This window comes from Lingula anatina, chromosome 6, assembly GCF_051362555.1.
Source record: "Lingula anatina isolate TDL-2025a chromosome 6, LinAna3.0, whole genome shotgun sequence".
Lineage (NCBI taxonomy): Eukaryota > Metazoa > Brachiopoda > Lingulata > Lingulida > Lingulidae > Lingula > Lingula anatina.
Window position 1 is genome coordinate 4,088,555 of NC_141772.1, and position 27,308 is coordinate 4,115,862.

A 27,308-nucleotide genomic window follows, 5' to 3' on the forward strand; every position below is an offset into this window, starting at 1 on the left:
ATGATAATTCCACTGTTGTGATATATCTGTACCCCTTCCAAGCACGCCTCCTAGGCGCTTTCAGTCATTCGTTTTCTAGAATAATTATCTTTCAAGAAAAAAAGTAGTAGACCTATTTTGTTGAGAACCAATTTTTGTGACCTATCATGCACCCCGAATTTGAAGTTAATGCGACCATGGATCAAATGTATATTTGAATGCAGTTTCAACAGAAAATTTCCGCGTAAGCACCCTCAAACCCATACCAGGGTCATATATTTCCGTGATAATGACGATAATAAGTCACATGGTACAGGATGTCCAGCCTGGACGTTGCTGTGTCATGTGCCAGCCATGGTTATCTGTACAGTGTAGTAATACTCTGGCGCGGAAACAGAGAAGAGAGTAATGGCAACAGTTCTAGCTGGCATTGAATAGTAGTCAATAATAGAGGAGGAACCATTTGAAGGGCGCCCTTTGAATTTGTAGGTATTGCTTGTTTTCCTAAACGTAGTTCTTGCAATATTTGCCAATAAAGGCAACTTAAGAGTCTATGTCAGTATTAAGAAGACTTAATCACTCCAAGACTTAAGCTCCTCGCTAATTGTGCAATATCAGATACGGTTTATAACGTTCCGGTTATTGCTTCTCATAGGCAGCACCATTTGAAAAACAATATGGAAAGGGAAAGTAAAAAGGCGCGTTTGGGCACTTGATAAAATATTTTTGTCAATAATCCAAAAATTTTAAATCAAAGTTTGAATGTCTGATCGGGTTGAACGAAATCATAAAATGGCCTGAAATGCGTTTGGATAAATGTCCTGTATCGATGGAATAGGAGTTCGACAAAGGGATTTAAAGAGAGATACTACTTAAACGCAATCAAAATCAATTTAAGCAATCATTTAGCAACATTGTTTACTTTGATAGACGTTTAAAATATCAATTTATGATGCTATTCGTGACCAATCAAACAGTCACCCCATCAAACCGGTATCAGTAACGTACTAAGCGTAACAACATATTGATAAAGATATCACATTAATCTAAGCAACATTGTTGAAAGCACGTTAAACGGACACGCGCGGCGCTCGCGCTTGTGTGGCGAAGCCAGGCGGTTATCAGATAGTCGACAGTACCAACAAAATCTTATCTGACCATTGATTAAACATGATAAGCACGTAACTCTCATGTACTTGAACAAAGTCCATGCGATGTTTTGGTTATCGAACACGACTACCGCATATTCTTTAACACTTGTGACTTCAGAATGTATCGTCCATAAATTAATATAGTATTGTGAAAATGTAAGACGAATAACTTTCACAATATAGGGGCGGATTTTTTTATAATAATATCATGTAATTATTTGCAACTTAAAAAGTTGGATTTTGCAATAAAAACAAATAGTGGTGAGATGCACAATCTTTAAATATGCTTGTAAGTGTTAAAATGATTCGAAACACATTAAAAGTTCATAAAAGCCTCAGTTCTTAAAATTTGATAAAGCCCATGGGATAAAAGTTTTGGATGATCGTACAGTCCTCAGTTTTGGCATAGTGTACTTATAACCCCGGCGCAAAGTGTAGGAACTTTCATTTATCTCTGGTAGCAAATGATGGATTTTGTGTCCTTCGAAGTAGGTGTTATGCAATAATGTTTAGATAGTTCATCTCTTCTACAAGCAAGAGTGATAAGTTTACACGTTTCAAGTGCCCCATCAAAGGGCAGCTCTGGGAATATAATCTTACATGCTCTTATCTGGATGGATTCAATTTTATCAACTTATTGTTGTGTGAGGCCGTCTTCTGGGTCTTCCGGAAGACGGTCAGATTTTCAAGATTACATTGACAGATATCTAATTTCTTCTGTCGGACGACGGTCAAAAATGAAGGATGGATCAATAAAGATAATTCGGAAGCCTGTCAGAAAATATATCTGGATCCACCCCTGAGTAGTAATGATGCCTGAGGTGGATAATTAGGGGGATGCAGACAATGCCCTTAAATCAACTGGTGAATTAATCAGAACGATGTGCATTTATTTTACAGTGCGTGTCTGTGTGTGTGCACATGTGTGCGCATGTGTCAAAGAGAGAGAGAGAGAGAGAGAGAGAGAGAGAGGCTAGTCGTGCAAAGAGAGATACAGTAATTTACAATATCCATTTTCAAATTAAATAGAGCAGCGAAAAAAACACATTCAGTTTATAATGAATTGGATTTTCAGGTTACCCACCGTTTCATCACCATGGCATTCCTGCGTGCAACGTGGCAGTTGCTGTGGTTACGATTCCAATACACACGGCGCCATAAGCTAAACACGTGCATCACTCTCTTGCTGTTTTGTGCAGCAATTGCCATTCCTATTGCTTACGAATTTACCATAGACATAGGATCGGGAGTGACCACCGTCCCCGATGAAACCTTCAGTCCACAAAAAGATTTCCAATATCCGGGGGTACCCGGGGCATTTTGTTTGGGTCTTGGAGTTGCGCCCGCAACAAGCCGCGGGAACCACACCCCGCAAGAGTTTCTTGGGTGGTTCAAGTACTATCTGGGCCAATCAACACTTGGTCAGTCGTTCATGGGTACGTAATATTGAAAGACAAAATAGTTGAATAGTGCATTAACTATGTTAGGCATATTTGATCACCAAATATGTTTGAGATGGAAGAGAAGGGTTATTACCAGTTCATTGTACTAAAGAACTTTTTAAAGAGGCAAATAACTGTGTAAAACATATTTAAGATTACTTTATCTTACAATGCGGAGAGAGAATTGTCGAGTTCGATGAGTAATGCCCAGTTTTCAACGAAATGTCACTAAGTAAAATAAAGGCGCTCAGCCTCAAAACAAACAAACAAAAATGCTTCAACTTAGTCTTACTTTTAATCATTTATCTTTAATCACTTTTATTTACCTCAGTGTATCGACTAGAAAACAGTAAGGCGTTGGAAGACTTGGTCGAGCAAAATCCAAAAACATTTGATATTGTGGGCGGGGTAGTCTTCAATGACGAAAGTTTTGACAACGGTATGCCAACCTCCAAGTTCGGATACACTATCCGCCTCCGTTCAGAACCGTCGTTACATCACACAAGAGAGTGGTTTACGAACGTCTTAAGAGCGTTCTATTTCGAAACTGGCCCGGGTAAAACGAATGTTTTTGTACTTTTGTGAGTCGGGATAAATTAGATAGATTTTTATTTGTATATCACATAACACTTGAAATAGTACAGAACAGGGAAGAGTATAATTAAAATCCATTAATACATGTCATCCTTTCAGTATCTCATTCGTAACATAGAATTAGTCAATGGCACGTTTCAGTACCATTATTATTATGATTTTTTAAAAAATCATCTTAAAATGTGCATACAAATTATTCATCTCCAGAATACGACAAAAACGGTTTTCTTGCCATCCAAGATTCTGTGGACAAATCTTACATCAAGATGATTTCGAAATCTCCTCTTCGCCCTTTTCCTACACGACTCAAGCGATTCCCAACGCTGGAGCACAAGACAAGTAGTTACTTTGAGACTGATCAACTGAGTTACTTTTCCGAGCCCCTTGCCGCCGTTGTGATTGTTGGCTGTATATCTTTAGTTTTGGAAGTTACCCGAGGAATATCATATGAAAAGGAAACGGGACTAAAAGTAAGTGTATACGATGGAAAGTGTACGAAAAATAACATTTGGTTACCTGTGTCTACAAAGGGTTCTGCCAATCTCCTAAAACAATTAAAATTATCGCCTTTCTATTTCACGGTTCTAGTCGGGAAGAACAAATTACAACTTGCATACAGCAATATATACATTTGTAAATATATTTGATATATTTAACATGTGGAGCTTAGTTTTAAAAGCAAGTAGCGTGCGAAAAGGATAAATAATGTGATGATCTATAATTTTCCCAAAGAACAGCAACAAAGGTTTATACAGTGTAAGTAATGGTAGAGTGACTGGCTTCAAATTACGGTATTAAACAGCCAAATAAAGGCATCCACGTGGCTGTTAAGTTGATCCAATAGGATAGTGTGATAAAACAATTTTGGATAGATTGCATACAACGCCATCCACCTTTTTGATCACTTGGAATTATGTTGTTTTATATATAGGTTCTTTTGAAAACGTGTGGCGTGCCAGACAAGGCATATTGGCTCTCTTGGTTCTTGTACTGGAGCATACCATACGTCATCATGATGGTCGTGTTGTCAATACTATTTCTATCTGCTGGTTCGAGTGAAGATGGTGGCAGCCTGGCCACCATCATAAACCAATATGTTGTGTTTCTGTTCCTCTTGCTATACGCCATATCGACCATCTTATTGTGCTTTGTGTGCAGCTTAGTTAACTCTACAGGTAAGTGTTACTAGACATGCCATCCTATTTGAATAAAATATGTTATCATGGAGATGAAGTAAGAACATACAATATTTATTAGATAAAAGCATTTAAAATGATATCTGGATTTACTTCAGTTTTACTGCCCTATTCAACTTTATGATTTAGTTCTTTTGATAAAAGCTAAACTGTACTTATTAGGTGACCATTAGCTTTGATTTAGATATTTTAAAAAGAATCCATGATACTTATAATTTTTATATTTTTACAGTTGTAATACTCTGTAATAATTGTAATAATCTGTAATACATACGTAATACATAGGCCATTATAATTTTCATTCTTTAAAGTTGCCGCCATAGCGCTATTCATGGTGGTGTACCTTGTCCCCGCCTGTCTAAGCACACCGTTATTTTACGAATTCATGTCGAAATCACAAAAACTGGCAATGTGTTTACTGCCAAACTTTGCTCTCAAGATGGGCGCTTTGCAGATCCTCATCTACTGCCGCTCTCCACTGAACGGAGGTAAGAATAATCGTATATCAACAGTTAAGGTATTTTAACCTGCCCCCATCCGAGCAGGCCTTCACAATCCGTTGACGTATATATTATCTTTATTCTTTGGTTCACTTTTTGCAAATGAACACTTTCCGATGCGGATTCTGTTAGGTCCGGATTTGTAGTTTTCCACTGAATATGAAATGGACGTGACGAATGTTCCGTGCAAAAATACATATACTAGTACCCGTGGATCTCAAAGATTTCTCCCTTTATTAAAATGATTGTCCTGCCACATGTACCTACATACAGGGGAGGGGGGGGTCCAGAAGTAAGTTGAGTACGTGGGTAAGTCAATGATATTTAATTTCTTTTCTTGTGAAATTACCAGACGTATATTCTAAATAACATGTTCATGGAGAAACTGCGCCCTGGGGTTTCTTAATTGGCGCAATTTATACACACTAAAATCAGGGCATTCAATAGCTCAGTACATTGGTCATATTTTTGAAAAATCGACATGTCATATTTTCCAGTGTTCATTTCACGCTTTTCAAATGATCGAGATGCATGTTCTGACATATTTTAATTTCTCTTTTTTTCTTTATATTATCTACATGTAGGCCTACGCTGGGATAATATAATGCAGCACACGACATTTGGTGACAACTTTTCCATTGGGGAGGTCTTAATTGCCTTTGCCGCGGACATTATGCTATTCATGTTGATAACATGGTATTTCAGCAAGGTGTTTCCAGGTCCAGGGGGAGTTCCGAAACCGTGGCTGTTTCCTTTCGAGGTAATTTGTCTTGGTATTATCAATGTTAAAGTTATACAAGTAGCTCTCTTATTGGCAAACAAAATGGGTGAATTATTGGCGTTACGGTTAGATTTCCAGTGTTATTCTCTCAAGGGTTTTAGATAAGGTTAATTCAGGGTTTATAAAAAACGCTGTTGAAATTTCCAGATATATCTTTTGTGCTAACCATCATTGCTTTCTGTTAATCTTTTTAGAATTCTTCTTGGGCTGATCCTTCTATTTTGACAATATCCTGGAATATTGAATAAGTTTCTGTATTGTCGTCAATGTAACTCCATTCCAAAACAAAATTACAAAATTAAAAATTTTTAGTGGCTTATGCGGAATCGAAAGAAGCAGAAAGTTGGTCAAGCGCCATTTTCATCAATACAGCAGGAGGAGGGAAGTGCTACGGAGAGCTTTCAAACTGAACGCCTACCATGGATGTCGCTGTTAAGACTGACTAAGGTATCTTTTCTTTTTTCTACATTTTAGTTTTTCTCCTAAAGGGCAGTGGCATGTAACATTATGCCCAAACAAAATACTCTTTGAAACGTATAATGTAATGTAGTGTATTGAAAGAGGGTTCTTCCCTTTGTCAAATGGAGAAAAAATGCATCAATTTATCCCAAATATTCTCCGCAACAATCATGCATATTGCAACAATACTCATGAAAGTGCATGTTCTTTATTACTCCATCATAAGGTTTACGGAAAGCGAAATGTTGTCAACAATGTGACCCTGGACTTGTTTGAAGGCGAGACATTGGCTCTATTGGGTGGAAATGCTTCGGGGAAGTCGACACTTCTGCAGATGATTACAGGTAGGGTATTGAGGTCGGTCTTTTTTTTTTTTTTTTTTTTTTTTGCAAACATACTTTTGACATTGCCATTTTCATAACTTCATTTCAAGTCAATGGGACCTCACTTGCAGATCTAACTTGGAGTTAGGAACTGCAAATAAAATTGAGATGGCCCAATGCGTATATATACCGCATACTAAAAAATAACACTTGTGTGATTTCTTTTGTCTTATTAACTGATTTTTTCAGGTTTGCTCCAGCCTACGTCTGGAAGTATTCACGTGTGCCCCGGCTCAGCACCAAAAGATATCTCAGCCATTAGGGATCGTATCGGTCTGTGCAGACAGCAGTCGGCGTTGTTTGATTTTCTCACTGTGGAACAGCATCTGGTGTTTATTGCTAAGGTGAGATATGCCAGTTTGGCACCGTAAATACAAGCATACTACAAAACGTATTACGTGTGTGGTTCAGTTATAGAAATCACGGCCTATGTGCAATGTTTTAATATTCCAGATGATGCATAGCTTTCCTTGCAATCTATTACAAGTGACTACTTGTTGATTCCTCTCTCTCTCTCTCTTTTACACACACACACACACACACAACATACAGCCACTTCAACAGGCTGAATTTTAACAGTCGTTATGGTTTTTTGCATTTATTTTCAGCTTCGCCGTATGGAAAGCCAAGATATAAAAGTACAGCTAAGCCATCTTCTGGACTTGCTGAATCTAGAAAACAATCGTTATACAAGAGTGAAATTTCTCTCCACTGTCTCAAAGAGCGCCCTTTCTTTGGCTTTGTCGCTTATGGGAAACCCGAAGGTAGGTCTTTTGGTTGAAAGTGAATGACGTCGTTAATGACATCGTCATTTGACGTAAGGCATTATCACAAATGCAAAGACGAGGATGTTTTTGGTTTGACGTTTGAGAAGTAAGAGAGTATTTAATGACTTTTTGCTAGTATTCTTTAGGTTTTTGAGAGTATTTCATGAAGTTTTCTCATCAGTTTATCAGGCAAATAAATGGGACCTTATCTGTACAAAACCTAGTATCCTGTCTAGGCTTGTTAATAGTCCCTTACCTACACTGGTCTATCGTTTCATTGTGTGAAAAGCTCCAGTGGCCAGACAATTTTCACGGTGCCATGAAGATGAACAGTTAAAAAATATCCACAATAAATTCGGCAACCGTAGGATGCGCCAACATATAGATAATTGTGATAGTATTTATGCCAAAACATCAAAATGAATAGCCCTGCCGTTCCAATCGGCAATCCTCGACTGTCGAGTGCGGAGACATCCGAGTAGTTCCAAGTGCTGCCGTTCTACCCTTTAAACCAATCAAAGCAACGGAAAGGGGTCACGTGATCACTTGACCTACATCTGATCGATGTAAACAATGAATTTCCATGCGAAGCTTGCACATTTAATAGATGATTCCCATGCGTTGTTTCAATAAAAAAAATACGTCCTAGGTTTTTAAAATCGATGTCAATATCGAGAGAAAGATTTAAATAGTTGGAAAATACGTGTATTTTAGGTGTATTTATATAATTGGCTAAATGATGACGTGAATTCACGGCAAAAAGGTATGTAGTATAGCCCGTAGACTGTGCACTGTACCACTTCTACAATCGCACACAGGTCACACTATTACCCAATATAGTGATCATATAATCACTTGCATGTATGTTCAGTAATGTTACATTGAATGCATTTTAAATTCTCAGGTGTGTTAAAGCGCATATAATCACTTAAAATTATTTGACTCAATATTTTACACTGATAAATAGTATAAATCCATGTGTAGAGTTACAAACTAGGTATCATGCGGACTGTCTGTTTATGAAGCTGGCAAGTGCTCAAAAAATTATTTCAAAAATATATAAGTGCTTCACTAGGTAGAATAATTGAGTTTTTTATGTTCAAGTTTATCTTTAAATTGCAGAGGTACAATTTTTAAAGAAGTTTAATTGTTGCAATTAATTGCAGCATTGTCTAGTAATAACAGCATATTAAAAGAAATAACAGCTCACATTTAACAAGGCTTTTATGATATATATAATATATTTTTCCAACTTAATTATTTCAACTGTGAAATTATAACTTTCTACATTTCTTGTGCATATCTGAAAAAGATTAATAAAATGCCATTCGAACAGGTACACTTAAAGTTTTGCAAATGGATTTTAGGTCTAAGAAAGCAGGCTAGCAATACCATTTTTAGAGCTAAGCTTGGCAGTTACCCTATTATTTCAACTATAACTAAACCTGTCTAAAGATTAGTCTTAGACTGGAACAACTACTAGTAGATAATAGAACTGTAAATCAGGTGCACAGTCTTGAGCAAGATACAAAGGGAAACACATGGACAGAATCTATCCGAAGATAACAACCCACCAAAGAAATTATATCAAATAGAAAACCTTTTAGAAATATTGAACAAAAAAATCGAAAAACACTTCTGGCAGGAATTAAATAGCTCAATCTCAAACAAATTAAGGACATACAAAACAATAAAAAAAATATTATGAATGTGAAAATTACATCAAAATGAGTGTCTCCCCATTAAATATCAAAACACTTGCAAAAATTAGACTAAGTGACCACAACTTTTTTTTTACAAATAATGCAGATAGCTGGCAGCACTGGTGACTTTGATATACCAAACCCTGAGACTGATCTCAATTTCTTGGGAGATGGACCTTGTATTTTGGGAAGAGTACAACTGGTTGATGGTTCTGTAAAAGAAGCAAAATAACATTTTACTTTTCATACCATATATATTAGTGCATTATAATGTGCAGATACTGACTACTACAGAAACAGCTTTAACGTTGGATAAATATCCAAGTGGGTGTAACAAAGATATGTAAAAATAGTAATGTGCTCAAAATTCAGTTATAAAAACAGTTGCCCTGTATAAATAAAAAGACAACATAGAATACATATTTCAAATAAAAACATCTGGATACCTGGATACACAAATGATTTAGCAAATACAGAGCAGACCGCAAATCCTTGATTGTTGCAAGTGCAATTGTATATACAATCACTATGATTTAACTATAAAATAAATAAATAATAATGAAATAAGATAAGACAGTCGCATGTGAGTTTATCACATGATTGACACCAAGTGATATTAACAACTATAATTACATATATCCTCATGATTCAAAGGGCATAGGGTAGGTATAGGATTCAATGTATTAGTGGCTCAGCATGTTCCTTTTATGAGGAACTAAGCTGTAACAAACCATAGGCAAATGAGACCCACTGTTTAATATTTGTTGCAACTAAGACAAATAAATCAAGTTTAAAGATCTAATAATTAATAGGGAGCCCACTAGCATTCTGCTGCCCAGATTAATATCAGATGCCTTGAATAAAAGTGACTCTTCTCTTTAAACTGAACTACATCTACCAGTCACCCTACTCATTATAATTATTCCTTAATTGATACTGTTTGTCAACGTATTTCTTTATTGATACTATTTATGTATACCTTTACTGATTTTATTCATAAGGGAAAGCTACAAGGATTATTCCTAACAGTCCTAATTAAATTAATCACATTGCAGCTTGTTCTGTGAAAAGCTATCCTACTTTTTCTGGCTCACAAGATACAGTAAATATTCCCTAAAATACATTCTCATTGAAGTTGGGCTTAGCCTATACATATTTATATTCACTAATGGTTGCACATGTGCAGCAATGTAACTGGGGGGGAGGAACACTCCACAAATAACATAAAAGATTCTACCATGATACTTAAGCCTCTGTCTCATAAAATCCCACCATAACATTTGTTTGTATATCTTAATTGTTGTGTGAAGCCTTACATTATTTTGTGTAAATGAAATGCTAATATGGATGAACTAATAATGAGATGTTAATCATGGCAAGAACATACAGCTAGCTTAGGCTGTATTCCCAGAGCTTTTAGATTGATCTGTCCCCGCGGGGAGTCTCACTAGATTACTGTCAGATAATCCGGCTTAAATGTCCGTCCCGCCTACTACAAGCTGTAAGGGGGTATTTAACTTTCGTGTCCGCCCCACTGACAGCTGTTTAGCTTGAACCCCTAAAGTAGATATATCTAATCTCTGGAAATGGGGTCTTATTCAACAGAGAATGAGTTGTTTCATATCTTAAAACCTCTAAGTATTTACAAATAAAATAATAATGACACTAATAAACTTTTTTATCATTTTCTTTTTTTTTTCTTTCTTTCATATCACTTTTATCAGTCACATATTGTTATGTAACATCAGCCACGTACAATGTAAACATCACACGATCAGGGCTGATTTAAAAACAAATTACAATATGTTGACATACCTTCTTCAGCAGGACTGCCTTGTTTCTCAGCTTTCTCATACTTCTTTGCCGCCTGAGATAGCCCCTTCTTGTTAGTTAGCTTTCTGTAGCAAGAAAAGTGACATCGTGGTTTGGCTTCCAAATCGTCGAATCCTTTATCTAAATCCGTACTGTACGGATCCACTGAACAGCAGCGGCTTCTCTGCTGCCAAATTTCCGCCATTGTTTCGCTGCGACTCTAAAATTTTCCCAGCGAACACGTGTGATAGTATCTACAGTCTCTTAATTAGCTACCTTCTTCTATGTGCATGCAACACGAAAGATGAGAATTTGGCGAAGATTTCGCGTCTCCCTCCTCAGACTCTTCATTACAGCCGACCATGCTGCTTTGTTTACATGGCATGGCCTGGTGGGAAGGTGACGTGACCCCCTTTCCGTTGCTTTGATTGGTTAATCTGATCTGAATCTGATTAAAAGGCTCGAACGGCGGGGCTATTCATTTTGATGTTTCGGCATAAATACTACCGCAATTATCTTTATGTTGCCGCACCTCTTGGTTGCCGAATTTATTGTGGATATTCTTTTACTGTTTATCTTAATGCACCGTGAAAATTGTTTGGCCACATAACATATTGAAGGAAAGAGCTTTTCTAAACGCTTTTATGCATATCAGGTGGGGGACTATAAGGCTTACATTCGTACTTCACCCAGGGGCATGTCAAAAGGTTATATTATTTCAGGTAATAGCTTTAGACGAACCGACTCAAAATATGGACCCGTGCATGCGACACCGTGCATGGGAGGCCATTAACCAGTCTAAGCAAGCGGGTTCTGTGATAGTTCTCAGTACACAGAGTATGCAAGAGGCGGAGGCCCTGGCTGACCGCATTGGGGTTCTAAGGAAGGGATCTCTAGTGGCTTGTGGCACCATAGCGGAGTTAGAGGAAAAATATGGTAGGATGTTGCTAATGTTCACCATGATCTCAAGTGTGGAATATAAATCGGGTGTGGTTCTTTGTTAGCAAAATGAAGAACACGTATGCAAATGTTGCGTTTACATCGAGGATAGGACGTTCCTTCTTGATTCGATCATCTTCCGCTGGGCCGTTTGATGAAGCTAAGGTGCAATGTAGCAATTACAGTGCAACTTTTGTCCTGAGATCGTCATCAGTATAAACACGACTGCATGCGCGCTAGTGGTCAAGATGTGACATTACAGCACTGGGGTTGCTCCTTATGATTCTCTGTATCATCTTACCAAATCTTACCTCATCAAATCTAGCGCAATCAAGTCAGTCCCGAAACTCTCCGGGGTCGCGGTAGTGCTGCGTTGTAGAATATTGCACCATCTGTCCCCCACTGGCGGTCATGTCCGAGGGTTTAAGACCTGACCAAGGTCTACCAAGTCCATTAACCAGTACTGTTTCTTGAAACACCCGATTGCTTCTTCTTCTCTCAGTAACTTAGGGGTGATACTTGATGGGCCACTGTCTCTTGTTGTATTTTCCATATCTGTGAATCTGCCCTTTTTTACTACGGTCAGAACGATAAACAACGCAACAAACAGTATAATATTTACTTTATTTTATTTCGTTATGTTTTATTTCAGAAAGAACGTACGTTCTGCGTTTGGTGAAAACCAACTTTTGTCGATCTGAAACAATTAAACAGCTAATTGAAGACGGTATAGAAGGTGCACGAATTATGTCAGAAACAGAGTCCGAGATAAGAATTTCATTACCGAGATCCCAATCACCGAAGTTTGCAGCAGTTTTCGAGCAATTGGAAGAAGAAAAAGCTGCCTTTGGAGTGTCTTCGTTTGGAATAAGCCTTGCAACCCTTGATGAATTATATTTACGGTACTTGAATAATAATTACTTTTGTCTGAAATAGTGTTCCTACTTTTAAACGCTCTGCCTGTATTGAACATGGAATTTTAAGTATTTGTCAAGTTTCAGTGTTCTCGCGTTTGTACATTTTGTACATTCTTGCATCGAAAACTATTTGTGTACACATGTTGAATCAGATTATGTTTAGTCCTTTTCCTCGAACGAAAATAAATATTATGCTATCATCTTGTCATTTAAGATACATGAAAATATACAATATAAATGTATATCTGTTGTGAAAATCTTTCTTGACTAGAATTGCTAGGGAATCTGAGATGAAAACCACCTCGGCTAGTACCACTTCCTTTGATTTAACACAGAGTGGATCCCGGCTTCTCACGCGTAAGTACACGGCAGACAAAATGATGAGGCTGCTGCTGATAATGATGACGATGATGCTGATAAAGATGATGATGATGATGATGATGATGATGGTCGTTTGGAATCTAGAATTTTCTTGCAGACCGCCACTCCTGTGGAAGTTCTGCAAATGGTGCCAATACATATAACGTTCATTCTTATGAGCAATTTTTCAAAAAGGGAATGGACTGGAAAAAATAAAATATATGCTCAGCGTACAGCAATTTATTATTTTACTGTATTTGATGTATTACCTATTATATGCAACATAACCCAGATAGTTTTCGTGGATTTAAGTCAAAGGTGCCCAGCGTAAGATTTCCTCGTGAAATATTCATACTCAAACCCCCTTTACACTGGACGGCGTCCTTTCTGCGTCTATCGTGCGACCATGAAGCTGGCATCACTGTGGTCGTAGAAAGGTGAAACAAGCATTGCTTAGGGTGCAGATAGAATGCTCAATGGTCAGCCAGTTGTCGGCATGTACAGAACAGGGCTGTAATATAGAAGGCAGAAAGGACGCCGTCCAGTGTAAAGGGAGCTTTAAGCACTGATTTCCCAGAGAGTGAACGGTATTTTTCTAAGACTATAACCATTATTTAATCCATCTTTCCTGATACTCGCCGCAATTCTCTACCAGTCTGAGGAAATAAAAAAATAAGCGTATTTGTTTTAAAATTTCACCATAACTTTCAGTACTCACTTCCATATTTCGCGCGATTCTAAATTGTGGCAGGCAACAGGAGTTCGTCAAGAAGTGATGAACTGAATTCTTTTTGGCGACATTAATTCAAGGCCTTTAACTGTTTAAATGTTTAAGAAATATCACTTATCTTTAGATAAGTTCAGTTCGATGTGTTTTTTGTTTTTCATGTAAAGTGAAAAAACGTGTTTAAAATCATACGCTTTGTTACATTAAGGTACAATGTAACGCATTTCTCACTTACGATTAATATATGCAACACACAGCCGATTTACCTAAACTTGCGTTCCTCATTTCTCAGGGAAAAAGCTGGGTCGGCGCAAGTTCAGAATACTTCCTTTGGGTTTGGTCCACCAGCTGCACGAGTTTTTCAGCATGTTCTGCGTCCATGCACTGGTCTCGTGGCGCAGACGTTGGCTCACGTGCTCCCAAATTATACTACTGGTGATCGTCGCTTTGCTGACCTCCTGCAACCCTGAAGGCTTCTCTCAGTCCGCTCTGGCTGGTCTTATAGCTGGTAACAGCATAGATCTTCCAATTACCATCCACGTAATGAATAGTACATCCAAAGATCCTTTCATCGCGACAGTGGAAACTGATGACTCTCCATGGTCAAAGAACATCTCAAGGCTGTACAGAAAAGTGGTGGCCACGGTTACCAAGTCTCCATCATGGAACCAAACTGTGGACCAATTCTTGCTGGACACGCAGCGTAAAATCGACTCGGTCCAGTTTGCAAATGAGTATATGATTGGAGTAAGCTATGAAATTGACGAAGATGGATACCACATAAGCACGGGGCTTTACAACGGCTACGCCTATCATAGCATGCCACTAGCGCTCAACCTTGTCAACAACGCCTTGCTGAGGTACCTTGCCGGTGACGAGTACTCCATATCGGTCAACAACCACCCTCTGCCATCGTATAGTCGCCACATGGATAACGATCTAATGGATGGCGAAGATGACGACAGTGGAAATGATTCATGGAAGTGGTGGCCCCCTTTGATCAGCGTGACTTACACGTGCATTTTCCTGTTTGTGATGTCGGCACTTCTTGGCTCCTTCGCTATCAGCCCTGTTGAGGAACGCACCAACGAGACCAAGCTTCTGCTCTTCGTGTCCGGCTCAACGGGTATGACGTACTGGTTGTCCAGATGTTGTTGGGATATAATGATCTATTCGGTACCTGTCATATCGGTGATTGGTTTGGTATTAGCTGGACAGACATGGCCCTTGTACATAGCCGACAGACAACAAAAAACACTAATCATTCTGGTAGTGCTTTTCGGATGGGCCACTCTGCCACTGACCTACTTGCTGTCGTTTAAATTTGAAACTGGTCTGAAGGCCTCGACGTACATCATGATTACGTTTACAACAATAGGTAAGTTCATTTTTATTCCCATGTTTTGATTTCCACAAAGACGTATAAGCTCCCCCTTTTGAAACTAAATTGAAATGCTAAGACCCAAATATGTAATGTGTGTGAGCACCCACTCAGTAGATTTATTTCATAGAGTTCCTACCGAAAATCCCGCTTTTATATGAAACAATCATGATAGACTCACATTTAGAACGTTGCTCTCGTTAAAACAAGTAAATTTCAACCCGACGTAGTTTTGTAAGTCAAGTCCGTATTTTCTACATACATTTTTTACTTCAAGCATCGTATATGGGCTATCTTTGTTACATGCTCATTTCACAATTTAAAATCGTAAATAAATCCTTATTCGGACAGATGTCGCTCCAATAAGATTTCCTGTTTTAAAGGCGCTTATTCTGTCGTCCTGGAAGCTTTCCTCCTTTACATCCTCCCATACCGACTACTTGACGTGGTGGATATGGTGACGTCATTTTCCTATCCGGAAATAACGGGCTGGATCTTCTCAGTGTTGTTTCCTCCCTTCAACTTGGTTGGCGGGCTGTTGAACTTCTATATCAATGACTATAACTCGCGGTACTGTCTCCATAGCAACACAACTATGAGCCACATTCAGTGCAATTTAAGTAAGTACTGAAGGCAGGTATAGAACTAATGGTTGTAAAAGTCAATGACAATTGACCTTTTTAAGTTTGATCTTGAAAGCACGAAACTTTCAGATAAAAAATTCAGGCTTCTTTGTCCCGTTATTATCATTATTATTATTTTTAATGGTACATGTACAATGTAGTCCTAAAAGTTAATGCATGCATGGTCTTTTTTAATCAAAGGACTATTTTGCAGTTTCAAACCACTATTTACCTTATTCAGATAGACTATTATAGGGGAGGAGACCTAAGTCTGAACCCAACCTCCACTGATGATACACAACACAAACAGTGATTTCATAAAGATGCCCAGTCATCTTTATAATTTGCCTTAAGCCCCTATTTCACACAGACCACGAATCCCACGAATCGCCAGGAATTGAAAATTTCAGGATTCGTGGTTGAATCGTAATCAGTTCGTGAAGTTCTTGCAATTCTTGATCAATCTGGAATTCGTGGCAAAAATTTTGAGCTGTTCAAAGTTTTGGCCACGAACTCCCGATTCCAAAAAATCGTAGTGAATTTCTGGACAATATTCGTGCGATTCCAACCGAATCCCACGAATATTCGTAACACTATCGCACCTGTATCGTAACTGAATCGTGAGCGTGTCGAATTAGACCAGAAAATTGACAAAATCTCACGAATCCTCACGAATCCTGAAATTTGTCAATTTTTGGCGATTCGTGGGATTCGTGGTCTGTGTGAAATAGGGGCCTTAGGTACAGTGCACAGTCATGAAAGGAGAAAAATGTATTTATTTAAGAGGTTAGGCTTTTAAACAAGCGCATTTCACACTTAACTGAGGAAAAAGTACTAGCATTTTAAATTGAGTATTCTGTATGTTTTTTTTCTGTTTAGGCCGCTGTGTCGAGTGGAATAAAAACCAAACTGCCTTTCCCTTAGAAAACAGAACTTTATACTTCTGCATGCCACATGTGAACAACACACTGTCCTTCCAGTATCCAGGCTTCGGAAAACATGCACTCTTTCTCTTCATCCAAGGTTTTGCTTTCCTTGTCATTTTGATCATCGTTGAAACGCACGTGCTTACCACGTGGTACAAGGTGCGTCAAACAAAAGGCTTTCGGACCTCTATCTCAACCGAGGGTTTTCAATACTCATACGGAAGTACCAGTCGCAGCTCTAATATGACCAATACGCTCAAAAGCGAACAAAGTAAAATAAAGACTGCCCAGCCCTTGGAAGAGGGTCCGGTTCAAGTGTCAGTGCGGAAAGGTGAGTCTTATACACTACCCGTCTTATTTATACATTCTAGTATGCCCTGTAGTTCTCTTCTCGCTCTGCATAGCGATTAAAAAATTCATTTCTTTTTGCCATTGTAGTTTTCTTAGCTGGAGTATTATATAGCACAAAAATAACCATATAAACGAGTACCAAGATTTCTTTCAGGCGAAGCTCTTGGAATACTTGGCCTTGATGACCGCGGCAAAGAAACCCTGTTCAGGATGCTCACGGGTGATGTGCTGCCATCTGACGGTACATCATTCCTGGAAGGTGTGACCTTTGACAGTTATAATGGAAAACAGGTTTGTGCAGTCCTCTGAGAACACATGCTTTCAAGTTACGTATTGAAAAACTGATTTCAAAAGACGAAACTATAGTATGTTTATAGTATGTTGTTTATACTGTAGTATGTTTGGCCCAATTATAAACATTAAGTACGACACGAAATCGCACTTCATTGCCAATAAAGCTTTACAACCTGGCGGTATGGTTGCGTAATTTTGAAATGTGATTTATTATCAATCTTGATGTTAGATTTCTATTTTTGATTACATGTCTGAATAACTTATAAACTGTAAGATGTGTTTGGCAATTCAAAAGTTGAGTCACGTACATGTACGGAATAATGGCGGGGGATCGTAATGATTAAGTTCAATCCGACGGAAATTAAAATTAAAAATTAATTTCAGAAAAGTATCAGCTACGTTATTAAGAATGAAAAAAAAGCAGACAAGGAACATAAAAAGAAAAATGTCGGAAACTCAATCAAAATGAGTTTCCGAGCAGGTTTCCAAACAAATGGTTCGGCAATAATTATCTTAAGGGGGACGCAACGAAGTTTTTGCCTCTCACTTCGCCAAATACGCTTTTATTACAGTGAATCTATATCCATGTATTATATGTGTAATTTTCAAAGTTTTTGAAATTTTAAATGAAACTTTTAAGATCTTCAAGCCGCACAACAAAAACTTCTCCCTAATCCAGGTCCGCCTCCATGTTGGCTACTGCCCCAAATCGTGCTCTCTGATGGGTGACCTGACGTGTCGAGAGATGCTGTACCTGATTGGTCGGTTGCGAGGAGTCACAGAAACTGATCTGGAGCATGTGATTGATGACGTCATAGAATGTTGCCTTCTCACCAGTCAGGCCGATGACGTTATAGATAGTTGCAGGTGAGTTGTATGGTGTGCAAATGTTTTAGGACAAATACAAGGGGCATTTCACATTCCCATTAAAAAGGGAGACGTAAAGTGACACATTTGTCTCGATTTTATTTTTAATCTTGCTGTTTTAGTCGCGCTCGATGTGAAACATTGCCGCTTGAACTGAGAATTGATGCCTTCTTATCATGGTGCGCAAATGATATATTTGTTTTGATAATTAGTTGCCGAGTTGAACCGTATGTACACCATACCTATTCTTGGCCTTACCAGGTCATCGTCTACGAAGACAGAATTTTCAATGCGCCTTTTCCCTAATTTTCTGACAGTGCTGGGACAAAGAGAAAATTAAGCACAGCAATAGCGTTGATTGGAAAACCAACCATCATATTCCTGGATGACCCGACAACAAGTGTTGATCCATTGTCCAGGAGAAAGATATGGTCAGTTCTGCAAGAAATACGTCAACAAGGCACAACACTGGTGCTGACCACCAACAGGTTTGTGTGGATTCTCCCTTGCTTCCGATCATGTCTTGTATGCAGTTTGCAGTGACACGGTGATGCTCGAGCAAAATGAGATTTTACTTTCTTCATAAATCACAACTTTCTGTGAGCTTTTTCTACCAAAGTTTCTGATAACTACTACAAATAAGATATCTGGTACCCAGAAAATAAAACGATAGTGTTTTTATTAATTTATTTTAAAATAGATGTTTATATATTTCAGCACTGAAGAAAGTGAAATGCAGTGCACTCGAGTGACAATAATGATCGACCAGCGCTTTGTCACTATGGGCAGTCCACAGTCGCTTAAAAATGCGTACGGGGACGGCGTTAACATTGAAATACGTCTGACAGATGAAGAGGAAATTGCCACAAAGGATCTTATTTCATTTATAAGTTCGCGCCTGCCTGGAGGATATGTGACCAAAGAAAACAACTTCACGATAACATTTAAAGTCTTAAACGAACATATCCGTTGGGGCCAACTCTTTCAAACACTTGAGGAGGCTAGGACCCGCTTTACGATTGCAGATTATAGCATCCAGCAGTGTACTTTGGAGGCCGCTTTTCTCCATTTGTCGCGTTCCTTTGTTGCACCTACAAGCGTTGACCACAGCCAAGCAACACGTAGCTTTGTGTTGTAAACCGTTTTTAAGGCAGACATATGAGAGAATCTACATTAAAGCAATCACTAATCAGTCACCTTTGGTTACCATATTTAATAATTTAAAACGTTTTGAACCCAAACGTTTCGCGTTTTGTTTTCACCAAAAAGAGCACAACTGTCAAGAGAGAGGGAATCATGGATAGTAAAGCACAAGCGATTAATTTGATGGTCTGTTGATCGTAATATTCTTAATGGTTTAAGTTACATGTATAGGATAAACCTTTGGATAAATTGCATCGTTGAAATTTCAAGATTTTTGTATGCATGAAGGAACACGCATGCATTAAATACCCTGTACCCACAGATCCTCCCATGTTAATGCCGCCTGTCATATGTGAGAAACGATCAACTCTCTGAAACACAAGCATAACAAAGTCAGATATATATCAATGGTTTTTTATTTAATCAGCTTATGATTTTTTTTACATTTGATTGGTCTATTGAGTAATTAGGAACTATTCGGCATATTCTTCAAGTGGTTGTTCTTTAAACAACTCAAACGAATTTCTGCGTCACACATAGACCTGATTATTTTATTGATACATTTTAAGCAGTTTTTTTCTCTTGGTTGAATAGTATATAAAAACTGTCAAAACATTTGAAACAATGAGAGTTTTTTCTCTAAAAACGAATTGTACATGTTCATGGGTTGCTAAATTGTAGTCAACGTAATTCTTGTCCACATCCAGATAAACATCCAGATAAATTTCTGCGTCGTGTCTTGATGCATTGCGTATACGCTACCATCACTATTTTATATAGATTCAGTTAAATGTAACCTTTACTCATATACAAGTGACAAGTGGGAATGGGGATAAAGCTGTATGCTCATTATCAATCAATGATTCGTATTCTCTTTCTGAAATGAACTGCACGTCTTTAGGAGTTGCTAAAACGTAATCAACATAATCTTCATCCACGTCGCCGAAAGTCTATCAGCAGTCCAGATAAATTTCTGCATCATGTGTTTTAAAACATTGTGTATAGAGAGGCATTACGTCATTGCTATTTAATATCTTTGTTTAGACAGATATGTGCCAAGGCATACGCAGCAGTTACGATAAGGGTGAATATAACAAAGGGCTAATTCATGGCCATGGGCTTTCTTTTTGTTTTAAAGCTGAGTCAGACATCCTACATTATAATCAAAATTCACCTGCTAAAGCGTCAATATTTTTGAAAACTATAACAAAGGACCAGTTCATGGGCTTTCTTTTGCTTTAAAGCCGAGTTATGAACCCTATATTATAACCGTGTTTTAATTGTCAATTTTTTCATGTTATTAAGTGTAAATGTTACTGAAATAACTACTGGTGTGATCAAGAATAAAAAAACATGTTTTAGGTACCTTAAAAAAGTAAATCCGTACAAAGTAAAATGTTAAGTGTCTGTGCGTGCCGGTAAATAGGAAAATAAATCGCGTTTCAATTTAAATATTCATTTTATCTTTGTCGAACTTTTCTGTCTTTGCTTCCACAAACTGATCCTTTGTTATGCTTTTTTTCTGTTCCTGTTGTAGTTTCAGAGAACTTGAATCTTCTTCGTTTTTACTTCTGCCTCCTCCCAGCTTCTACCACGAATGTTCTTCGTTTTCACTTCCGCCTCCTCCCAACTTCTATCATAAGGAAACTAAAATAGAATTATTATTATTATTAGTGTGAGTAGTAGAGTTGTTTCCAACAGAACTGTCAAAAATGAAATCGTACACATTTAATACAATGGTGTTTCAATTTTCACCGGAATAACGAGATGGTTCAGAGAAGAAAGGTACGGGAAAATCATTTTGCCCCCAGATGCTTTAGTTGCAACTTGGGTGTCAGGTTGAATAAAATGATTTAGGTGGATTTTTTTCCTCCATATTTCAAGCATATGTGTATATATGTCCACACCTTAAGAGAAGAGACGGTGTCGCCGGCGCTGTATTTTTTAGTTACATTTCTAAGATATATATTGAGACAAGGTGGATTTTTACATGAGACCGAAAGTTGCTATTGCCATTCTGTAGTGAAGATAAAAGCATTCAAATAAGGTTTATGTTAGGCATGTTTTGGGTTTCAGTGCGAACTAAAAACCTGATTGTTTGGTAATTCAGCCATTGTTAAACCCCCCCCCCCCCCCCCCCGCCAAAAAAAAAAAAAAAAAAAAACTCTAAAATTAACATTTCAACAATATTTCGGTTGATTTATTAAAGAGGACGTCTCAAACAGCCAAATAAACATTTCAACAAAGTTATCCCCAATATAAAGGCAACTTACTTGAGTTTTTGTTTTTGTACAACTCTGAGGTATGTTGCACATGCTTGGATCTGTTATTGAGTATTTGAGGTCGTATGCACAATAAGTATGGCTGGCTATACTGACTGTGGGTGTGTCGTCTTTCCCGTCGTCTGTCTGGTTGGCTGTCTTGTTGGGCTTCACGACGAATGTCTCGAAGAGTGTCGCTTTGGCTGTCCCGTTGTCTGCGCCTTGTAAACAAAGAATGGTTGTTAAAGTGGCAAGAAACAAAGCAATTTCACTCTTTATACGTGCACTGTGTTAATTCTCATGTTAGGAATCTGTGTCATACTTGAACTAGATTCGGCTAATACGTCTTCTTTCTTTGCAAACGCGTTTTCTCTATTTCTTGTTGTAATGCACACTTATTTATATGAAAAAATATATTTATGATTTTTTATAATAAATTGAGTCAACCGCATGCCTTCGCCTACCTGTTTCTTTTTTATCTATAGTAAGTAAATTACTTTTGTGAAAATAGTTAAAATCATGTATGAATATCAAATGGCGCAAACTGTTTTATCACGTGCCTGAAGGCAAAGACATAATGTGAAAACGTGATCATTTACCTATTCCGAACATCTTCTTAAATACCAAGAAGTTGGATTTTGCTTGGGTAATGTATGTGTAATTGTAGACCATCCCATCCTCTTCTTTGTCCATTTTACAGATAAAAGCGTCCATGTCCCCTCGACCAACTCCGAGAGTAACGTAATCGTCACATGTGGCCATTCCTTTAAAAGAAGAAAAGAAATTTAAGATTTAGCTTTCAACATGCCTTAGTGTAAGAAGTTAAATTTTGGGAAAACTGTTTTGTATATTTACAATCCCTAAATGGAAAGCATGTGTCAAAGTTGTAATAATTATTTATGTAGCACTTGATCGTGGCTATTGTATCGAAAAAGCTTGACAAAATATGCTCTTGTGAAGTTTTATCCACCATTAGCCTAATTATGGTTTCAGAAAAATGCTGTGACAATAAAGATGCAGATGCGATTTCCATTAGGTTTCTCGATTGCCAAGAAAAGATAATTTTATTATGTTTCATTCAATTTTACATCATTTTATTGCACATGTACCAACATGTGTTTAGCTGCAAAATGAAATGGTTTTATTCTTATAATTATAATTATTATTATTGGTTCTACATCGTATTTCTGCTCTATTCGCATTTGCGTCTATATGAAAAACTATGCATTCAATTAAGTACAAAGTATCTGGCCAATAGCGTATCTAGGTGGGGTACAGTGACAACTAGCAACGTGTCCTCTCCTTAAATTCGTAGGTACAATCCCTCCCCAAATGTCCCCTTCTATTCTCTCAAAATAATGACATTTACCTGGAATGCAAAGAAAGTCGGTTGCGAGACTTCTATTTGCCGGTATGCTTTGCTCTGTGCAATTTCCGTCCTCGCTTATTACGTATTCCTTTAACTAAAATGTATGAAATAAATCACAGAATAAAAAACAAAGAATTAATAATCAAAATTAACAAAAGAGATTTAATAGTGAAGAAATGCTAGGGCAACTTAGCGCAACTTAAAACTAATTAGGGCTTTAATAGCAGAAGCTTTGCTGTTTTATTCCCTACCCACACTGCTGCACAAAGGGTTGCAAATTAAGCGTTCGTCGTCAGTTCTGCTTTTTTGTAACTCGGTGTGAGATAGTGATCGGTTTCCGGCGTAACTTTACACCTATGATCACTAAAATTGGCATGGTTGACGACTGGGCTCTGAACAAAAATCCGGTGCCTGGATTTGGCTTCACATTTTTGTTTGAGAGATCTGAGTCCATTTTAATGCCCCTTATATTGCCTCTTTCTTTATAAAGTCTGGAGTTATCCTTCTAGGCAATTTTCTCCAGCCGATAAACGGTGAGGCAGATCTGTTTGAAAGCGAAATTACAATTTTCATCCTTAAAACGATGTTGTTACGTCATTAGTTCGCATAAGCAAATTTATCCCGGTATATTTTTGATGTGATAGAATTATTGCAACAATGCATATTTTCGCAATATATAAGCGACTATGGAAATAAATCACAACGTAACGAAATCCCTTTATCTTAACCTTTAAATATAAATAAAACTACACGACATCCCCGCACACAGCCGTTTTTCAAGTGCCGTTCTACTTAGTTGAAGAATTTTATGTAGACAGGCATATGACTTTAAGGCTTTCAACCCCTCAGGTAAGGAAAGCAAATGATCAATGATCACGGGTTGTTGTCTAGAGTTTGAAAACGCACCTGGCAGGTAGATAGTGACAGCTCAGTCTGATATCTCAACCTGATAACTACCTCTTATATCAGACAGCATCGTCGGTATTGCGTCACAGGTCACGTGTCCGTGTGGCTCATTAATTTCCATAGCAAGTGAAAGGCGCAGTTTTCTATAAGCTCGATATTTACGAAGGGAGCAACTAATTTATTTTGGTATGGCAATGTATATATGGGCAAAATATCCGAAGGTTATCCACCGCACAAGTCATTCTGTAATTGAAACACACCCTTTTCAAGAACACTACCTGTCTCTCATCTTCGCGTTACTAGGACCAATAACTAATGCGGGGTATTTTGTATCGGAATATATTACTGAACATTCATCGTCAAATTCGTTTTCGGGTCCTATTTTTCTAATAAGTATCGCCACGAGCGAAAAAGAAAAGATAGACAAATGCTATATCTGACATAACTGCCTGTCCTTAGAGTTGGGAGACAAAATAATCAAGAAGAGACATTAATTGTTATACTTACGTCATTGTAATCGTAAATGGTCTGAATTACTGAAGACGTGTCTCCTTCAACTCTGGTTTCCAAAACACACGCCGTTAAATTGGCCAAGTATAAGCCAATTGTGGACGACGACTGAAAGACGAAATACATGAAATATTGAGTTTTTTTTTTTTTTTCTGAACTAAAATTTTGAAAAAATATTTTTTAAAATTAAAGAGCGACGTAATTCAAACTAACACGTAAGCACGGACTTGATGTAAGTCTTTCATTGGTGTGGGTAAAACAAAAATCATCAGGCGATCAACGCGCAAAATACTGACGCACTTGAAATGGTTGTGACACATATTCTGCTCTCGCCCCTGGCCCTGCTTGTGCATACATCCACTGGTAGTATGTATTGATTATCGCGTAGACGAATTTTCTTTTTCACGGAAAGTTTTGTGCAAATGAAACCCTACCTTTAGTCTGCTTGCATTTGAAAAAAATTGGCCTTTTTCCGTAAAGGAAAATATCATACAACATTTATACCAATGTCCCATGTTACTTCGATACAATTATCTTCAAGCGAAATATTTCCATTCTCAAGCTTTTTAAAGACAATGTATCAGCTAAATATTTTTGGAAATATTCATAATGATATCATTTAGAAACTACGACAGAACAATTTCACCCATTTAGTCACGTTACGGTGCTCAAACAGCGTAGATCACTTTGGCACCATGGTATAAACTTCAGAAGTCAGGAAACCCGAAGAAAATTTAGGTAAAAAATGGATGGAAGTGTTCACTGTGCAAAAACGTTCAGAATAATGTGAAAGGCGCAACAAAACCGTATTACAGCTTTAATTCGTGACCATCGAATTAAGTAGACTCTACCATTTAATTTGGAGGATTTACCCACCTGATAGCTAGAACCTTGCGTATCTACAACTACTTCGTCTGTCTTGTACTCCAATTGCCAATATTTTGGGCTGAAGCAATTCCCTGGCGAAGGGGGAGTCTTGGGGGTCTTGGGGGTGGGAGGTCCCGGAGGTTTTGGAGTTTTGGGTCCTTTGGAACCCTTGCCTAAAACTCCTGCGAAGATCATCACAAGGATGAAGACCGTCACATATCTAACCATTTTTTCTGCAATTTCATGCAGCCGAACCGTGTTCTTACTTCTATTTTCTTGTGTTCACGTTTCCGTCTTTTATACTGCAACACAACTCTGCCTGTGGCGGTTTATTTTGACGTGAACACAGCACGTGCTTCGAGCACATGACAATAACTGCCCCGCGTGACAAAATATAAGGTCCCGCTCAACCTCGTCAACAACGCCCTGCTGAGGTACCTTGCCGGAGACAAGTACTCCATATCGGTCAACAACCACCCTTTGCCGTCGTATAGTCGCCACATGGATAACGATCTCATGGATGACGATGACGACAGTGGGAATGATTCATGGAAGTGGTGGCCCCCTTTGATCAGCGTGACTTACACGTGCATTTTCCTGTTTGTGATGTCGGCACTTCTTGGCTCCTTCGCCATCGGCCCGGTTGAGAAACGCACCAACGAGACCAAGCTTCTGCTCTTTGTGTCCGGTTCCACGGGTATGACGTACTGGTTGTCCAGGTGTTGTTGGGATATAATGATCTATTCGGTACCTGTCATATCGGTGATCGGCTTGGTATTAGCTGGACATACATGGCCCTTGTACATAGCCGACAGACAACAAGAAACGCTAATCATTCTGGTAGTGCTCTTCGGGTGGGCCACTCTGCCATTGACCTACTTGCTGTCGTTTAAATTTGAAACTGGTCTGAAGGCCTATCATGAAGTACATCATGATTACGTTTACAACAATAGGTACGTTTATTTTTATTTCCATGTTTTGTTTCCCGCAAACACGTATTAGCTCCTCTTTTTAGATCTAAATTGAAATGCTAAGACCCAAATATGAAATGTGTGTGAGCACCTACTCAGTAGATTTATTTCATAAAGTTCTTATCAACATCCCACTTTTATATGAAACAATCATGATAGACTCACATTTAACACAGATTATTTAGAACGTTTCTCTCGTTAAAACAAGTAAATTTCAACCCGATGCAGTTTTTTAAGTCAAGTCCGTATTTTCTACATACATTTTTTTACTTCAAGCATCGCATATGGACTATCTTTGTTACATACTCATTTCACAATTTAAAATCGTAAATAAATGGTTATTTGGACAGATGTCGCTCAAATGAGATTTCCTGCTTTAAAGGCGCCTATTCTGTCGTCCTGGAAGCGTTCCTCCTCTACATCGTTCCATACCGACTACTTGACGTGGTAGACATGGTGACGTCATTTTCCTATCTGGAAATGACGGGTTGGATCTTCACAGTGTAGTTTCCTCCCTTCAACTTGGTCGGCGGGCTGTTGAACTTCTATATTAATGACTACAACTCGCGATACTGCCTCCATAGCAACACAACTATGAGCCATATTCAGCCGTAACATAAGTAAGTACAGAAGGCGGATATATATAGGATTAATGGTTGCAAGAGTTAATGACAATTGACTTTTTCAATCTTGAGCTTGAAAGCACGAAACTTTGTCCCCTTATTATTATTATTATTATTATTATTATTATTATTATTATTATAAGTTTTTGGTACATGCACAATGTAGTCCTAAAAGATAATGCATGTATGGTCTTTTTTAATCAAAAGACTATTTTGCAGTTTCAAACCACTATTTACTTTATTCAAATGGGCTACTATAGGGAAGGAGACCAATGTCTGAACCCCACCTCCACTGATGATATACACGACAAACAATGATTTCATAAAGATGCTCAGTCATTTTTACAATCTGATTTAGGTGCAGTACACAGTTATGAAAGAAGAAAAATGTTTTCATTTAAGAGGTTAGGCTTTTGAACAAGTGCATTTCACACTTTACTGAGAAAAAGTACTAGCATTTTAGATTGAGTATTCTGTATGTTTTCTGTTTTTTCCTGTTTAGGCCG

At 38.0% G+C, this 27,308-nt stretch overlaps 3 protein-coding genes across 5 annotated transcripts; 1 reads left to right on the plus strand and 2 right to left on the minus strand.

Annotated features, from left to right (window-relative positions):
• The first annotated feature begins 303 nt into the window (after positions 1 to 303).
• LOC106158803 (phospholipid-transporting ATPase ABCA3-like) lies at positions 304 to 21,425 on the plus strand. Of its 3 annotated transcripts, none has more exons than XM_087015825.1 (21): positions 304 to 468; positions 2,206 to 2,566; positions 2,904 to 3,128; positions 3,374 to 3,636; positions 4,098 to 4,341; positions 4,674 to 4,850; positions 5,447 to 5,622; positions 5,956 to 6,090; positions 6,329 to 6,446; positions 6,675 to 6,829; positions 7,094 to 7,249; positions 11,490 to 11,703; positions 12,359 to 12,608; positions 12,895 to 12,980; positions 14,003 to 15,088; positions 15,475 to 15,711; positions 16,594 to 16,971; positions 17,146 to 17,282; positions 17,965 to 18,152; positions 18,470 to 18,640; positions 18,870 to 21,425. In XM_087015825.1, the coding sequence occupies exons 2-21, from the start codon at positions 2,227 to 2,229 to the stop codon at positions 19,288 to 19,290; spliced, it is 5,157 nt and encodes a 1,718-aa protein (XP_086871951.1). In that variant the 5' UTR covers positions 304 to 468; positions 2,206 to 2,226; the 3' UTR covers positions 19,291 to 21,425. The 3 variants fall into 3 exon arrangements, with proteins under 3 accessions (XP_086871951.1, XP_086871953.1, XP_086871954.1); XM_087015827.1 differs by having other exon boundaries at positions 304 to 464; XM_087015828.1 differs by lacking the exon at positions 18,870 to 21,425 and having other exon boundaries at positions 18,414 to 18,626.
• On the minus strand, positions 8,337 to 11,297 carry LOC147761023 (uncharacterized). The gene is made up of 2 exons (XM_087015757.1): positions 10,771 to 11,297; positions 8,337 to 9,167 (listed from the first exon to the last, which is right to left on the minus strand). The coding sequence occupies exons 1-2, from the start codon at positions 10,970 to 10,972 to the stop codon at positions 9,025 to 9,027; spliced, it is 345 nt and encodes a 114-aa protein (XP_086871883.1). The 5' UTR covers positions 10,973 to 11,297; the 3' UTR covers positions 8,337 to 9,024.
• LOC106151807 (uncharacterized) lies at positions 19,696 to 25,589 on the minus strand. Its single transcript, XM_013525222.2, has 6 exons — positions 25,218 to 25,589; positions 24,339 to 24,449; positions 22,926 to 23,019; positions 22,156 to 22,320; positions 21,569 to 21,777; positions 19,696 to 20,942 (listed from the first exon to the last, which is right to left on the minus strand). The coding sequence occupies exons 1-6, from the start codon at positions 25,434 to 25,436 to the stop codon at positions 20,835 to 20,837; spliced, it is 906 nt and encodes a 301-aa protein (XP_013380676.2). The 5' UTR covers positions 25,437 to 25,589; the 3' UTR covers positions 19,696 to 20,834.
• Between the last annotated feature and the right edge of the window lie 1,719 nt (positions 25,590 to 27,308).

Bases quoted from the DNA above. Each gene is read 5' to 3' on its own strand.
- LOC106158803 (XM_087015825.1), top strand. From the start codon at position 2,227: ATGGCATTCCTGCGTGCAACGTGGCAGTTGCTGTGGTTACGATTCCAA. The intron at 3,129-3,373 runs GTAAAACGAATG...ATTCATCTCCAG, and splicing joins CTATTTCGAAACTGGCCCGG to AATACGACAAAAACGGTTTT. The intron at 3,637-4,097 runs GTAAGTGTATAC...TTTTATATATAG, and splicing joins AAAAGGAAACGGGACTAAAA to GTTCTTTTGAAAACGTGTGG.
- LOC147761023 (XM_087015757.1), bottom strand. From the start codon at position 10,972: ATGGCGGAAATTTGGCAGCAGAGAAGCCGCTGCTGTTCAGTGGATCCG. The intron at 9,168-10,770 runs GTATGTCAACAT...CTTCTTTTACAG, and splicing joins AGGCAGTCCTGCTGAAGAAG to AACCATCAACCAGTTGTACT.
- LOC106151807 (XM_013525222.2), bottom strand. From the start codon at position 25,436: ATGGTTAGATATGTGACGGTCTTCATCCTTGTGATGATCTTCGCAGGA. The intron at 22,321-22,925 runs GTAAATGTCATT...CTTCTTTTAAAG, and splicing joins CGACTTTCTTTGCATTCCAG to GAATGGCCACATGTGACGAT. The intron at 21,778-22,155 runs GTAAATGATCAC...TTTGTTTACAAG, and splicing joins TAAGAAGATGTTCGGAATAG to GCGCAGACAACGGGACAGCC.